This window comes from Pyrus communis, chromosome 15, assembly GCF_041283825.1.
Source record: "Pyrus communis isolate YQ-2024b chromosome 15, ASM4128382v1, whole genome shotgun sequence".
Lineage (NCBI taxonomy): Eukaryota > Viridiplantae > Streptophyta > Magnoliopsida > Rosales > Rosaceae > Pyrus > Pyrus communis.
Window position 1 is genome coordinate 7,408,607 of NC_142579.1, and position 16,544 is coordinate 7,425,150.

Consider the following 16,544-nt stretch of genomic DNA (forward strand, 5'->3'; position numbering starts at 1 on the left):
CCCTCAATTTTCTTGGAATCTTCGTCGCCTTTACCTTAATTTTTCTTCAAATTTTCTTCACCACTTCTTTGAGTTTGGTTGCAAACACACCTGAAAATTCAATCCCAAAAATTCTTCTATGAATTATTGTTCATCTTAGTCGAAATTTAGGGTTTTTGCAAAATCTTGGAAGAATTCTTAAGGTTTCATCGAAAACAAAGCTTTGATTTTTAATTCAGGAATTCATCTTCAAAATATTGTTCGGGAATTTAGGGTTTTGGCAAGATTTTATAAGCATTTTTACAGGTTTTGTCAGAAGCAAATCTTTGTTCTTCATTCGTGGAATTCTTCTTCAAATTTTTGTTCTTCTGAGTGGAATCTTTACTAGAAATTTGGGTCTCCAAATTCTTGGGAATTTCATCAGAAACAAAATTTTGTTTATCAATTGAGAAATTTTTCTTCAAATCATTGTTACTATAAGGGGAAATTTTTACTTGAAATTTAGGGAATTTGGGGGCGAAATCTTGAAGGAATTCTTAAGGATTCATCGGAAACGAAGCTTTGTTCTTAAATTGAGAAATTCTTCTTGAAATATTGTTATTGAGAGTATAATCTTTACTAGAAATTTGGGGAATTTACAAAATCATAGAAATTTTTTTAGTAGTTTCATCGAAAATAAAACTTTGTTCTATAATTGAGGAATTCTTCTTCGACATATTGTTCTTGTGAGTGGAATCTTGATTGGAAATTTGGGGATATTGGGGCTTTTCGAATTCTTAAAGGTTTCATCTAAAACAAAGTTGTGTTCTTTAATTGAGGAATTCTTCGAATTATTGTTATTCTGAGTGAAATCTGTACAGAAAATTTGTGAAATTTTAGATTTTTGCTGAATTTGGAAGAATTCTTGAGGGTTCATCAAAAACAAAACTTTGTTCTTCAATTCTTCTCTGAAACATTATTCTTCCGGTGGAACTTTAACCGAAAATTTGTGGTTTTTGTGAAATCTTGGAATTTTTTTTTTTTTTTGTTTTTAGATTTCATAGGAAACAAAGCTTTGTTCTTCAAGAAAAATTATTTTTTGAATTATTGTTCTTCTAAGTGGAATCTTTACTAAAAATTTGGGGATTATGGGGTTTTTAATCTTCAAATAATTTTTGGGGTTTCATCGGAAACAAAGATTTGTCCTTCAATTGATAAATTTTTCTGCTATTGTTCTTCTAAGTGGAATCTTGACTGGAAATTTGGCGAAATTGGAGTTTCTGCAAAATCTTGGAAGAATTCTTGGAGCTTCATCGGAAACAAAGTTTTGTTCTTTAATTGAGAAATTCAAGTTCGAATTATTGTTTTTTCTATGTGAAATCTTTAATGGAAATCTGAGGTTTTGCAAAATCTATGAATTCATGGGGTTTCTTTAGGACCAAAACTGTGTTCCTCAATTGAGAATTCTTATTTTAAATATTGTTCCTTTGAGTGGAATCTTGATGGAAATTTGGGCAATGTTCGATTTTTTGCAAAATATTAGAAAAATTATTGGAAAATTCACCGGGAACATAACTTTGTTCTTCAATAAAGGCAGAGCCATTGGGAAATTGTTGCTAGATAGGGAGTCTCTTTCGAGGGGAAGATCAAATTCGAATGTGTGTGTGTGTTGGGGGGGGGGGGGGGAGAGCTTAGGCGGTGAAGGCGACATGAAAAGGATGAGCATTAACACGAACAACATTTTACTATAGTGAGAAGTATATGGATTTTATACAAAGCGACAAGGTAGAGAATTAGTTATTTTGGGGATTTAAAATTCAAATTGATAAGAAGTGATGGAAAGGAAACATAAAGAGTTGATGAGAGAGAAAAAGAAGATTTCTTTCGAAATTAATGCGTGAGGTGACGAGTGAGGGAAATGAAAAGCTAAGATCGAGAGGGTTTTAACGAATATTGAATTTGAATGCCAAGAGACAAAGACGACAGAGGGAAACAGTATGTCACATCCCAGCCCGAGCTCGACTCCATTGTAGCACAATATTGTCCACTGTGGGCCCTGACCACACCTTCACAGTCTTGTTTGTGGGAACTCACACAAGAACTTCCCAGTAGGTCATCCATCCTAGTAAAGCTCTCGCCCCCAACTTGCTTAACTTCGGAGTTCCGATGGAACCCAAAGCCAGTGAGCTCCCAAAAGGCCTTGTGCTATATGGAGGTGGGCATGTACATATAAGGCACCTCACCCCCTCTCCGTTGGTCGATGTGGGATGTTACACAGTATCTCGATATTTCACTCAGATAATGCACATATAGGTACAACGACAATAGCAACAAAACCTTATTCCACTAAGTCTTATTTTTTGCACATGTTGATGCTACAAAATAATGATAGAGAAATTAATAAATCATGTCCTTTATCGACATGTTTAAATACAAAATATCTTTACTTGAGGAATTGGGCTGGTCTATCTTACATCGGCCGAGCCTTTTAAATCCAATGTGTTTAAAAGTAGCTCATAATTTGTTTAACAGGTCAACAATGAAGGATTATCTTCATGCAAAATCAAAGGTATGCAATAAACATTCAAGCTTTAGTTAAGGTTGTCTCTAAGAATTTGAGGGCTCTGTACGAAAATTATTATTTTTTTTTTTAAATAGAAAGAAAACTTCATTAAAGAGAGAAACCACAGGTATAACAATTCCTATATCGTCCAAATCAAAGGCTACCCTAGCAAATAAAGGGTACAAAACTCCCAAAAATAGTTAGTTTGGACGTGAATGTCTGATGAGCAAATGCATCTACCACAAAGTTTACCTCTATGAAAATATGCGTCCACCGGATATCGGTAAGGTTCAAAGCTAACCATCTGATGTCTTCAACTATAGAAATGAGGTTCTAAAGGATCTGGCAAGAGCCTTGGGCCACTTGAATAATGAGTATGAGGTCCTCCTTAATATGGTATTTTGAGAAAATACTACGATTTGTTTGAAAAATGGTATTAATATTCGTTTTGGACATTGTAAGAATGCCAAGCTAATCTCTTTTTTTTTTTTTTTTTTTTTTTTTTAATTATAGAAAACTTCATTCAAATCCTAGAAAAAAAGATGACTTTTACAGAAAAATCTTGTCTAAGTGTCACATACTGTCCCAAAATTAATTGTATTTTGTTCCCTGATAGTGAGAAATTACAAAAATGCCCTTGACGGGCTAAGTGAAATCCTACAAGAAAATCCCAAGTGAATATCTGAGTCTTTTTCAGTCTTTGTCTCTTTTTTCATCCTTCTAGATAGTACGTGGTCTTATGAACACTTGAGAGAGAATGAGTCGTAAATCAGACGAGGAATTTCACTTTTTCAATCTTGGTTGTGCAAACATTTGCTTCTCGACCTTTGCCTGAGGATTTTTGGGCAATGATTTTGCACGACTGTCGCACAAGTGTATGAACTCCTAATTTTTTTTTTCCCTCGAAATATTGTTCATTTAAATGCAAACAAAAACTACATACAAAAGAAAGAAAGAAAAATTCTAAAATTAATACACAAGCGATTTACAAATTGTTTATGGATTGTTTTTGGGAATCATCTTCAATATGTTTTCTGCTCGCACCCTTCTTTTTCTTCTTTGCCCTTTTTTTGCTGCTAGGTATTTTGCCGATTTTGGCTTCGGTCCCTTCTTTTATTCCTGTTCACTGGCATAATTAGGGTGGATTAAGGTGAATATAGATAGCTCCTGTTCTATGCGAGTTTTGGAGGGATTTTTCGCACCAGTGAGGCCTAAGTCCTTGATGTTTTTTTTTCTTGTATAGAATTGTGAGTTAGGTGGCAGCGAAAATTTTAGCTTTTATTGAGACAGTTCATGTCACTGGGTTTGTGATTGGAAACACCTTATATTGAAACTAATTCCACTTTGGTTCTGCATTACTTATATAAGGCTATGTCTATAGTTTCATGGTTTTACTGATATATTGAAATAATTGTTTATGGTGTCTTCGTCAGATGAATTTTGTTCATACACATATCTATCAGGAAGGCAACCAGGTCGCCGACTTGCTAGCCTTTTATGGTGTTGCAACTTACGTTTATCGTTGGTGGTCTATTATCCCTCAATTTGCAGTCTCTCCTCAAATATGTGATTTGTCTTATTTTCTTACTATTTGCGTTGACTATTTGCTTGTGGGTTTTAGCTTAGTTCCCCTGCTTGTACGTTTTTATTTTTATTTTTATTAATAAAATTTGATAGGGAGGGGATTTTTGGATGCAATGGTCATTTTTCCTTTGACAAAGAATAGATGTCTCACACACAACTACTATTGACGAAAAATTAATCTCACATAATCTTTCGTTACTTTAAAAAAAAAATTAATTTAGTTTAAACCACAAAACAAAGATGATTTTCCAGAAAATAAATTCGTAATGGATATTTTGTTAAATGAAAACTTACTCAAAAACGAACATTTTAAGCAATGAATTAAACTTTGGATTAGAGGTTGATCTCAAATTAACACTGTATTTTCAACCAAAAAAGTCGGTTCAGTCATGAGTGAAAGAGACCTTTTGTCCATGCCCAGCGGCTGCCCTTATAAACTCTCCCTCTCTTTCATTCCTTCTGCGTTCATTTCTGCATCTAACCAAACCACTCACAATGAAACTCCATTCACACGCTCCTCCTCCCTCAGCCCTTATCTTCTTCTTCACCACCGCCCTCCTCCTCCTCCACCCTACCGAGTCAACTCAGCCTCCATATTCCTGTGACTCGTCCCAACCCTCCACCAGCTCCTACCCTTTTTGCAAAACCACTCTCCCCATCAACCAACGAGTCCAGGACCTCATCTCCCGCCTCACATTGGACGAGAAAATCTCCCAACTCGTTAACTCGGCCCCTCCGATTCCCCGACTCGGTATCCCGAGTTACGAGTGGTGGTCCGAGGCTTTACACGGCGTCGCCGACGTCGGCAAAGGCATTAAACTTTACCCCACCATTCACAACGCCACGAGCTTCCCTCAAGTCATCCTCACCGCCGCTTCTTTCAACGACCATCTCTGGTACCGCATTGGCCAGGTGAGTCCGATTCACCGAGTCAAAAAACCCAACTCGGCTTCGATCAGTTACTTTTTTTTGGCCGAAATAATTACAACCCAATGCGTTTTTTTTTTAATGCAGATCAAACCCAAGTCCTAATTTTTGTGCTCTTGTTCAAAAACATTGAAAATAAATAGAATGCGCTTCTTTCCCCTTCATTTTCAGGCGATTGGGACTGAAGCTCGAGCAGTGTACAATGCCGGACAAGCAACAGGGATGACATTTTGGGCACCTAATATCAACATCTTCAGGGACCCGAGATGGGGGAGAGGGCAAGAGACCCCTGGCGAAGATCCAACGGTCACGGGGAGATACGCCGTATCGTATGTGAGAGGGGTTCAAGGTGATTCCTTCTATGGCGGGAAGCATAAGCTTGGTGCCGGTGGACGTCTTCAAGCTTCAGCTTGCTGCAAGCATTTCACAGCTTACGATTTGGACAATTGGAACAATATCACTCGATTTGGCTTCGACGCTCGTGTGAGTTCTTCTCTTTATTTATTTTTTCATCTATTGGTCAATTAATTATCGAAAATATTTATTCTCTTTTTATCTAAAAGTATTTGGAACGTTTTTTATTTTTTCTTTTGTGTTCTTTTAGGTTTTCAGTCCCTCTGTGACTTTATTCAAGATTCCTCTGCTTGATTGGTGTGCCATAGATCTATATATTTGTTCTGATAATATAAAAAAAATTAAAAATTTTGAATTTGTCGGTAAATAATTCGTTTCAATGAATTTTCCTCATGTTCCCGTGCCGTGAGTGGTCGGCCTGAATTTTCCACATCTTGGTATTCTCCTCTTCTTGGATAAAATAATAACCAAAAATAATAATAATAATAATTTCCACTTATCTTTTCTTCATGCATTCTCTTCTCTTCCTATTATACGGCTGAGCTGAACTCCCTCTCTCTTTAGTGTAAAAATATCGATGTACTAAAAAAACACATTATAATATATATCTCTTTTTATTTTTGTAATTTATGTATAACCAATATAATTATGTGTTTTTTAAAGTATAAATAAACACTTATTTATACAATATATGATAAATTTACTTAAATCCGTTTAGCTGCCTAGGCACTAGGCTCCACCTCCCCGTCCGACTAGCGTCTAGTATTTTTTAGGACCTTGATTTAAATCGAAAAATATAATAAAAATTAATGAAATTATATCTAATTAACTTGTAAATGTGTATTTTTTATTGTACTTTTATTAGATTTTAACACTAGTATAACTTTATGTATTTGTTGCATGTGTTGTGCAGGTGACACAGCAAGACCTAGCAGACACATACCAGCCTCCGTTCCAAAAATGCGTGCAGGAAGGCCAAGCAAGTGGCTTAATGTGTGCCTATAACCGCATCAATGGGGTTCCAAGCTGTGCAGATCACAATCTCCTAACCAAGGTTGCAAGAGGACAATGGGACTTTCATGGGTACTTCACTATCACTAAACTCCATTTTTCTTCACCCTTTTCCTTTAACTTTAATCTTTTTGTCTTTTTTTGTTTTACTTTTTTCGTCAAATATCGTCAGGAAATATATGCTAATATATTAGCCAATCATAGATAGTTGTCGACATGTATGATTTAGTCAGTTGTTTATGGTTGTCGACGTATCAAATTATGTGCTAGTCATTAAGGTTGGAGTTGACTAGTAGCTAAAATTGCACCACCCATAATATTACCAGGTCAGAAATTTGGTACAAAATGTACTGTTGTTTTTGCCAAATTTACAAAGATTCGAGTTCTTAATTTAATAAATGAACTGAGGAAATGCTAATTAAAGAAAAATCAGGATTTATTGAGCTAAACTGGGAAGTGATCAGGTACATCACGTCGGACTGCGATGCTGTCTCCATCATCTACGATGTACAAGGATACGCTAAAAAGCCTGAGGATGCAGTCGTTGATGTGCTCAAAGCAGGTATGGACCACCATAGCACCAATCTCCTATCTTATTATCCATTTTTTGTTTTTTTCCTCTTTTTTCTTGCATCTTGTTTAGGGTAACACGACATGTGTCTATGTTTCTCACTTTTGTTTTTTGGCTTTTTGTTGGGTAATTGTAAAATCCCCTCCTGTTTGCAAGTGACATTTTACCATATTGATGAAAATGTATTATATCTTTGTATGATGGTGTGAGTTCAAACTCCGTCAATGACTAATCTAATATTTAACTAGTGGTTCTTTACCACATTGATGAAAATATGTTATACCTTTGCATGTCAGTGTGAGTTTAAACTCCGTCGATAACTAATCTAACATTTAACTTACTAACACTATTATTCGAATAAAATAAAATAAAAACATCCACTCCTAGTTGTCAAGGCCCATTTATGCACTCATATGGGCCCCAATCACTTTAAATCGACCTTTTGGGATTTTCAATTTTCTTTTTACTAAAAGTCAAAACAAAAATGAAACTGTCCCTCCAATCCATTATCAACTTAGAGTGGCCACTTTCTTATATGAAGCCCAAAAACTGTGTGTGTGTAAATATAAAAATTTTAAAATTTATTATATATATATATATGTAAAAGAGAAAGGTTTGGGGGACGTGTGAAAGAAAGGAGAATTACATTACTACTTATAATTTTATTTTATAATAGAAGATTAAATTATTTTTTTTGTCCTCTTTTAATTGACGAAGATAATTTTATTAATAGGTATTTAGATTTGGTATATAATGTATATTGTATAGAGACAAGGACTAAACAGAAAAAGAAAGGAATCTTGAATTATGGAGTCTAATTAGTCCAAATTTGATTGAGATATTTCAAAAAGCTATATAGCTCTAGCCTGTAGCATGCTTCTCTACTTTGATTAGTGTTGCAAAAATGAACTTATTCTTTTTTGGGTACACAGCCTCTAATAGCATGTGAAATATGTACAGATAGATAATCATCCTTTAGGTCCCTTATTTTGGCCTACCAAGATTTACTTTCAAGATTTTGGCAATGCAAACTTCGGCATGTCTATATAGAAAAGAATTTTGTGGTTAATAGTTTAGCGACCTATAGTCTTGATTTAGATTTAGGTAATTTTTATTTTGATACTCTTTGTTTGGTCAGTTTTATTTATGAGGATTGACTTGGGCTATGCCGATCTAGATTTATTATTGAGTGAGTTTGTTTGGACTCTTGCTTTTAGCCCCGTTTTTCAACCAAAAAAGAAATATGTATAGATAGAACCAGTTGAAAACAGGTTCTATTTTGAGATATTTCTAGTATCATTTCCCTTTTGATAGAAAGAAGTGAACATAAAATTGGGTAAAGATCAAAAAAAAAAAAAAAAGATTTAAAAAGATTTGAAAGAATTGGCTTCTGATTAGTCCAAGTTTAACTAAGAAACATAAAAAAGCTAGCTCTAACATGATTATATATTATATACTATATACAAACGTTGCAGGCATGGATGTGAACTGTGGATCCTACTTGAAGGATCACACAAAATCAGCAGTGGAGCAGAAAAAGCTTGAAGTGTCAAAAATAGACAGAGCACTCCACAACCTCTTCTCAGTGAGGATGAGGCTAGGCCTGTTTGATGGCAGTCCACTCAACCAACCCTATGGCAGCATTGGTCCAGACCAAGTGTGCTCCCAACTGCACCAGGCTCTAGCCCTAGAAGCTGCTCAAGATGGAATAGTGCTTTTGAAAAACTCTGGCAGGCTTCTCCCACTCCCAAAAGCAAAAGCCATTTCACTTGCTGTCATTGGTCCCCATGCCAATGCTTTAGAAGCACTTCTGGGAAACTACCATGGTCCTCCATGCAAATCCATCACCCCATTAGAAGCACTTCAAGGCTACGCTAAGAACATAAATTATCACCTGGGTTGTGATTCAGTTGGGTGTCCCCAAGCTGCTTTTGATGAAGCTGCTGGAACAGCAAAAGAAGCAGATTATGTGGTTTTGATTGTGGGATTGGACCAAAGTCAAGAGAGAGAGGAACTTGATAGATTGCAATTGGGATTGCCTGGGAAGCAGCAGGAGCTAATTAGGAGTGTGGCTAAAGTTGCCAAGAAACCTGTTATTCTCGTGATTCTTAGTGGGGGTCCAGTTGACATTTCTTTTGCTAAACATAACAAAAATATTGGAAGCATCTTGTGGGCTGGATATCCAGGTGAAGCTGGTGGAATTGCCCTTGCTGAAATCATCTTTGGTGAACACAACCCAGGTAAAAGTTGGTTTGATTGACAATTCAAATCTTTGATTAACAGTCGGATAACATAACATGTTAGGTAGAGATGATTTTACCGATAAAATGTTTGACGTGTTTGATGCGTGCTATGCAGGTGGAAGATTGCCAATGGCTTGGTACACACAAGATTATGTCAAAATGCCAATGACAGACATGAGAATGAGGTGTGAACCGAAAACAGGCTATCCTGGTCGAACTTACAGATTCTACACAGGCAAAAAAGTTTTTGACTTTGGTTATGGCCTCAGCTACTCAAACTATGTTTATAAGTTTTCCTCTGCAGCATCCCAAAACAAGCTCTACTTAAATGAATCATCAATTAGTCCCACGGCCAAGTCATCGGACTCTGGGCGGTATCAGTTAGTCCAAGACCTAGGTGGAGAATTCTGCGAGAAAAAGAAGTTATCGGTCAGAGTGAGGGTTCACAATCATGGGGAGATGGCAGGCAAGCATCCGGTGCTGCTTTTTGTGGGTGAGAAAAAGCCCAAAAATGGAAGGCCAATGAAGCGGTTGGTTGGATTCAAAAGTGTGATACTGAGTGCTGGGGAAAGAGCTGAAATTGAATTTGATTTGAACCCTTGTGAGCACTTGAGCCATGCAAATGAGGAAGGTTTGATGGCGGTTGAAGAAGGTTCTTATTTCTTGGGCGTAGGAGATGCAAAACACCCTCTTGACATCGTAGTGTGATACATTTAGGTTGATTTTCAGTGCCGTATTCATTCACTAGGAATTTATGAATGCAAATCTTAAAATACGGAAGAGCCGACTTTGAGCTCTTTCCGGTTGTCATGTGTTCCTAAATTGCAACGATCAAAATCGATATTTATAATTTTGGCTATAATTTTTGTGATGGATTCGTTTAAGTTTATTCATCAAATGAAACGTCTTGAAGACAAAACCTAAAATTCTGATTGAAGATCCCACAAGACGGAGAAACAGCACTTCAACGAACATATCATAGAAAAAAAAAGCAAGTAGGAAGCATCACAATATACCATATTAAGAAAACTGCAGAAAGATTGCAGAAGAAAATGAAGAAAGAAGCAGAGAGAGAGAGAGAGATGAAGTAAAGAGAAATAGCAGCATACAATACTTAAGCTGACTTGGCACTTTTTCTATCAACTTAAGCTGACTTGGCAGTTGGCACTACTCCAATCTTTCACTAACATGTCAACAACTTTGTCCCAGACCAAGATTCACACCTATGTGCTCGGACCCATTTTTCCACCATCAACTCATGTGTTCTAGGCCGTTGGATTGAATAATTTTTAAGATAATTTTCGTGTATATTATTGCGATATTTATAGCCTCGGTAGTTATCTCCAAGATTTTGTCGAAGTTATCTTGACATCTTGATAATTAATCACTCTAAGAGGACCTCTAAGAGGGCCGGATGAAGATAATGATGAGTTTGGGGATGGTTTATCATTGTGTTTGAAAAAGGAACCTTGGTTTTGCTTATTTTTATTGGCCCTATAGAATTGGGCTGAATGCCTGACTTATGAACTCTGTCACTTTTATAGGCTTAGTTAAAGGCTACCCCAGGCTTCGCTAAATCGCCTAGTCCAGCATTAATGGTAATACATGAATGATCAACAATCACGTTATATAGTTATAAAATATAGTTTAAATAAATAGTAATAGTAATACGTACGGTTTTAATAATAACAACAGTAGTAGTAATACCACCGATGTTTTCGGCTAAGCTGGAGAGTGGCGGAAACTCTGCTAATACACTTTTTCGAGGATCGGGGGCCATACGACACCTGCAAAACAAAAAAGCCCTAATTTCCGACCCCGTGTTTTAGAGCCGATAGCCCGCGGAGCGTTTATCCTTTGGTCCAGCAGATAGAATGTAGCAGCAATTAACAGCTTCGCTGTCTCGATTACAAGAGCAAACAAGTAAAGGATGGTGAGAGCCAAGGGTACCAAAAAAAAGGCAATATATGGTCAATAGACTTTACCGATACAGCATTGTACACACAAAATTTTACGACAACTAATGCACAACACATATTTTAGTACACGCATCGGGTCATCTTTGTCTTAAACATCTCGGAGTAGGTGTTGAGAAAATTATCGTTGATAACAAAAGAATCAGAAGAGATACATAGGCAATAAGAACGTGAGATTCCCTCGCAAGTGAGCAATAGCTGACGCTTACTGCTCCTTTGTTCCCCCGGAAAATGGCAACAACAAATCCAGGATCGTCCCTTGCATTCCACGTCATGGCCGGAACAGTCACCTCGCGCGTTCCATCTGGATGGAAGTGATCATAGAATTCTTGGGTGTGAGCGCTGAAGACAATCCTGCAAACAAGGAATTAAAGATGATTAGCTTACAGCTGACTTTTACACTTTAGGCATACACGTCTACGGTAGGATTGATACTACACCAACATACTTGGGCGACTCACAAGTCTGACATATGCAGACATCTAGAAGGGAAAGGAATAAGCGTCAAGTTGAGGAATATTAGGCAAATATTAAATCCGTAATTTCAAATGCAAATGGATCGTGAAGAAACTTCTGATTGACACATCGCCAGGAATATTTTAGGGAAAGAAGGAAACAAACGTCAGAAACAAAGTATAAAAAGGTGACTCCTGAGGTTTGGAGAACTTATCCCCTTAACATCAAAGCAAAAATATTGTACCATACCCCACCACTGTAGCAATGGAAAATCATAAAAGGTTCCAACAAGGAAGCAGCACGGAAATTTCTCTTTTAACAATAAAACCCCATATTTCTTCACTAAAAAAAGACGATAAAATTCTTTCCTTGTTTTCCAATTCTGGTATGTGAATGGACCCATGGTCGATGAATGGAACGACAAAAAAGCAACTACAGATCTTGAAAGCTTTTGGTCAGTATAAAGTTTTAAGAAAATGAAATCACTACCTAATTGCCATATTCTCCAAAGCCACAAAAATAGACAGACCATTTAGTTCATTAGCTATAGAGAGAGAGGTAAATATTGGTGTGGACAGGGAATGGTGGGCTCTTGAGGAGGAAAAATGGGATACCAAACAACTCTAGGCACGCAGCATTTTAGCAACCAGATACAAAATCTGCTGATCAAATATTTCTTCATTGCCCGGTAGCTTTGGGTTCATGGCTGAAGTTGGTTAGGGAGATGGGCATAAGCTGGGTAATTCCTAGGGACTGTCACTCTCTTCGTGAGGACTGGTTTAGTGGAGCTTTGAGATGGCCTCCGTTTTTCATCAGCCATTTGGGTTTCTGTTTCCCCAGAGTTCAAAGGAATCTCTTTTTCCTTAACATGGCTAGATTCGAAAGCTGCTATCTCCTAGTTCGTTAGTAGTTTTTTAGTGTTTTGGTGTTGCTTCCTTTTCTGTTTTGTTTCTGGTTCTTTCTTGTTTAATATAACTGTTTCTTCATCACAAGTAAAAAATAAAAAATCTTATATCAACCAGAGAAAAGAGTTATTCTTAATAATATTGAACCAAGATATATGAGATATTAGAATACCCAGAAAACACACATACAACCATACGCATATAAATTATGGCATTCAGAGGAGTCAAGAACACACATGTTGTCAGTATATCAGATTGTGGTAAATGGAAAGTCATGGTTCTAATAATCAAGAATCGCAATATCACATGAATTCTTCCGATGAAAGTATCACTCTTCTGTTTTACTTATGAAACACATATACATAAATGGGTGAGACGAAGGCCATGGCAGCATTATTAAAAAGCAAAGGAAGAACATGAACTCACCTTGGTTTGAGAGCTTGAAAGATATACTCAGTAGCATTTAGCGGTAGCTTGTGCGACAACTTGTATGGCCCTGTACCAACAGGCCCCCTGGAGTAAAAAGAATAAACATTACGCACTATGTAAAACTGCTATCCATTTTAAAAACTAGAACAAAACAAAATAAACGACACAAGCATGGCAATGAATAGTCCTTTTTCTGTATATAACATCAATTGAATCCATTCAATCAAAGTCTAATTGTATTCACTATCTCTAGTTAAACAACATTTTCTTATCCCAAGGTGATCATGCTCAATAAGATAGTACAGAAATGAGTTTAAAATTAAATACCATGGCTACTACACTAGACTGCTTGTATAACAACGAACTTTTAAAAATTTCTATGAGATGGAATGGAAAAAACACAGCTGAACTAGGTGTGCTTGCATCAACTATCGTTAATAAAACAAGATTGCTCATTCGAAGGCGATCACTATCATCACACAGAAATGGGGATTAAAATGACGATAGCTTATACACGTAGGTGTTCAAACCGAAAATGACTATTGCTTAACAAGAAACCGATAGCTACAGATTCGACTACTACTTCTATGAGATCAAACGTATACCCAAGTTCGACTAATTCCTATCAAACTCTCATAAACCGAAACCGAAACAAAAACAAATGGATTGCACCCACCTGCCATCCAATATGCTTGAACTCCCACCATTGTTAGCGGCATTCACATTCCGGTTTAATGGGAAGTGAAGCAAGAGCACAGGACCGGACCCAGATAACATAGCATTCTCTCTCCACCCAAACTGATAAACCCTCTTTCCTAATCGGTCGTTTTCATCCCCTCCCTCATTCACTCTCTCCCTCTCCATCTGAAAATCCATACTTTCTCTCTCCACCACCTTCTCCACACTGAACCTCAGCTCATTGTTCCCACAAAGCAACGCCACCGCACTAAGCGACACAAAGCTCACATTTCCGATTTCGAAAGCTCCGCAGCCGGCGGAGTCCAGACCCGGCAACCTCCTCGAAACCCAACTCACCGACTCCGCACTCAGCTCATCGCATTCTCCGATATCCCGGTCTCCAAGCACAACGTGGAGCGGCAGCCCCAGAAACGGACCCAGTACCCGGTGAAACTGGTGGATCACCGAAACGTACTTGGTTTTCGGCAAATTGTGACCCCGCGCCGAGATATCGCCCAAAACCAGCAGCATATCGGGCTTCAGAGTGTGGAAAGATTTCTGCTTGGATACAAATTGATTGGATTCAGATGTAAAAAAGGAGGTGGGTTGGGGAAAAATCGGGAATTGGGTTTGTTGGAATTACCGTGAAGAACTTGGAGAGGTAGTAGTCTCGAAAGAGGAGGTTGAAGTAGCCGGAGTCGGAGCCGAGGAGGAGGAGGTCGGCGACGAGCATGACCTTGAGGTCGTCGGGGTGGTGGTGTTCCGGGATGGGTTCGGGAAGATTAGGGGTGAGTGTCGTATTGCAGGAGGGGGTTGAGACCCACTCTTCGTAGACGAGCAGAGCTGAGACTGCGATTAGCGGCAACAACGGCTTCCACGAAACCACCATTGTTGCTCCAAGTTGAGGGCTTTTGGGAGTTTGGAGGTTGGGGGGTTTGGGCCTTTGACAGCAAGCATAAATTTGTCAATAAAGAAACGCCTCAGCATTGGATTTGGACCATTTCCCTTTTTTAACAAGCCAATTAAAGATTCCACTGATAAACAGGTACCAAGTACAAAGATTTCAGACAAAATACAAGCACTCCAAAGTAAGGAGCGTTCAAGTAATCTCTACACATATATCATGGGAGAGAGACGCTGGGAGGTAAACTTCTTATTTCTGATGCAAGACGAAGGGGGTAATGAGCTATTAAAATAAAATAATTGAGTATTTGGTAAACTATTTTTTTTAAATATTGTGATTATGAAAGGTAGTGTAGAAGCGTTAAGTAAATTATGATGTAAAAGTGTTCTAATTGTATATAATGACAAAAATAGATATAGTAGGGTGGTTGCAACAACGACGGTGGCAGAGTAAAGGCAGTTGTTGAATCATATTCTAGGGTCGGAATAAGGTGAATCGGAACACGTATACCTTACAAGTCCGATCATGGACTCAACAACTCCAATCTGATTGAACTGCTTAAACGGACCAGCCATGCCAACACATCTTGTTGTACTCCGTAAAGGTAGGTGAAGTTTGCTAATTGCGCTGAGATTTAGCATTCTTGTTTTCGCAAGACATGAAAACTTGATTTGATTGGGGATCAGACGAGTTTCTTATATCCTTGAAAATTTCTACAATCTAGGGATTGACATGTGTCGCAAATAATCACATTTCTAAGAGAAAACAATATCTATCTCTATATATCCTCTTAGATTCTCTATGTTTAATACGGATTTGTTGCCACTTAATAATATGGTTTAGTGGTATTCATCTTCACTTGTAAGTGAGAGATCTTAGGTTTGATTCTCGCCAAAGCCGAATTTGAACCACATTATTGCTAACCCACTGTGATGCTAAGTCCAACCCCTTCCCTTTAGTGTAGATAATATCGTTTGTTAAAATACATATTCATTATCCTAAAAAAACTCTCTCTCGACTATTATAAATACCTTCATCTAGGGCAAATATCTGGTAACACAATTCTCACATAGTGCATACTTTGCTTATTCTCTTGTCCATTGCTTGAATCTTAATATTGCTTACAAACTTGATCGTCAGAGAGCTTTTAGCCAATACTCAAGGTTAAGCACGATTGTTTTCTTTTTTACAAGTGGCCCATCCACAACGATGCGTGATTTTGGTTTCAACAATTGGTGTTTTAATTGAAAGTGAACTTATATTTTAACAACCAAGTCACTCTATCACACTATGTCTGCAGATGATAGCTTTATGAATCCTGACACCAACACTCAAGGTGGAAGCAATCAACTCCCAGACACCTTTGTCGTTTTGAGAAACAATGGTGCTCATGTTGGCAAAGCTCCCCTCACCATCGACCAGATATAGGAAACCCTGTTGAAGATCAGTGCTTTTGTCAACGATCTCTAGAAAATTTCGAAGGCTTCTCAAACAAGAACCTTATGAGCTTCATCAACTTTGGAAGGCATATGAAAGCGCTAAAGAATGCTCCCAGAACTACTATGCAAACCCAAGTCCAAATCTTAGGATTTGGAAATCTGAATCCCATCACTATGGAAAGACATCCGATTGTGACAATGCCTGGTTTTGTCCCTAGCGAACATTGTTGACCCAAACTCTTGGAAGAACATGATGGTCGGACTATCAGTCACACCACTACAGGCGGAATCCAAGTTTAGCACAACTGCAATTCCTTGGACACTGCAAAAGCCTTCCGTATGGAGCCAAGGCATCTTTACTTTGACGATCCAAAGTCATCTGAAGAGCCTTGAATTACCGTAAACTTAGGGATGCTCTGAGAGACGCTCAAAATTTCCTCTCTAGTGAGGTTGTCACCAAGGTCAAAGGCCTTCTTTCTTTAACCATCAAACTTGTGCTTCCTCTTGAGAAGTTCACTCAACCTAGGTTTAACTACTTCCTTGGGG

The 16,544-nt window shown here is 37.8% G+C and overlaps 2 protein-coding genes across 2 annotated transcripts; one reads left to right on the forward strand and one right to left on the reverse strand.

Annotated features, from left to right (window-relative positions):
- The first annotated feature begins 4,554 nt into the window (after positions 1-4,554).
- Positions 4,555-10,073, forward strand: LOC137747525 (putative beta-D-xylosidase 7). Its single transcript, XM_068487658.2, has 6 exons — positions 4,555-5,017; positions 5,204-5,515; positions 6,300-6,469; positions 6,862-6,959; positions 8,444-9,208; positions 9,327-10,073. The coding sequence occupies exons 1-6, from the start codon at positions 4,601-4,603 to the stop codon at positions 9,917-9,919; spliced, it is 2,355 nt and encodes a 784-aa protein (XP_068343759.2). The 5' UTR covers positions 4,555-4,600; the 3' UTR covers positions 9,920-10,073.
- A 1,085-nt stretch (positions 10,074-11,158) lies between these two features.
- Positions 11,159-14,816, reverse strand: LOC137713934 (uncharacterized). The gene is made up of 4 exons (XM_068453298.2): positions 14,299-14,816; positions 13,654-14,213; positions 12,975-13,061; positions 11,159-11,541 (listed from the first exon to the last, which is right to left on the reverse strand). Exons 1-4 carry the CDS (start codon positions 14,542-14,544, stop codon positions 11,268-11,270), a joined length of 1,167 nt encoding a protein of 388 aa, XP_068309399.2. The 5' UTR covers positions 14,545-14,816; the 3' UTR covers positions 11,159-11,267.
- Between the last annotated feature and the right edge of the window lie 1,728 nt (positions 14,817-16,544).

What these genes read in the sequence shown, in the direction of transcription:
- LOC137747525 (XM_068487658.2), top strand. Translation starts at nt 4,601, where the DNA reads ATGAAACTCCATTCACACGCTCCTCCTCCCTCAGCCCTTATCTTCTTC. An exon ending in CGTTGATGTGCTCAAAGCAG is followed by an intron (nt 6,960 to 8,443) that starts GTATGGACCACC and finishes CAAACGTTGCAG; the next exon opens with GCATGGATGTGAACTGTGGA. An exon ending in CTTTGGTGAACACAACCCAG is followed by an intron (nt 9,209 to 9,326) that starts GTAAAAGTTGGT and finishes CGTGCTATGCAG; the next exon opens with GTGGAAGATTGCCAATGGCT.
- LOC137713934 (XM_068453298.2), bottom strand. Translation starts at nt 14,544, where the DNA reads ATGGTGGTTTCGTGGAAGCCGTTGTTGCCGCTAATCGCAGTCTCAGCT. An exon ending in ACCTCTCCAAGTTCTTCACG is followed by an intron (nt 14,214 to 14,298) that starts GTAATTCCAACA and finishes GTATCCAAGCAG; the next exon opens with AAATCTTTCCACACTCTGAA. An exon ending in TTTCAAGCTCTCAAACCAAG is followed by an intron (nt 11,542 to 12,974) that starts GTGAGTTCATGT and finishes CCTTGTTTGCAG; the next exon opens with GATTGTCTTCAGCGCTCACA.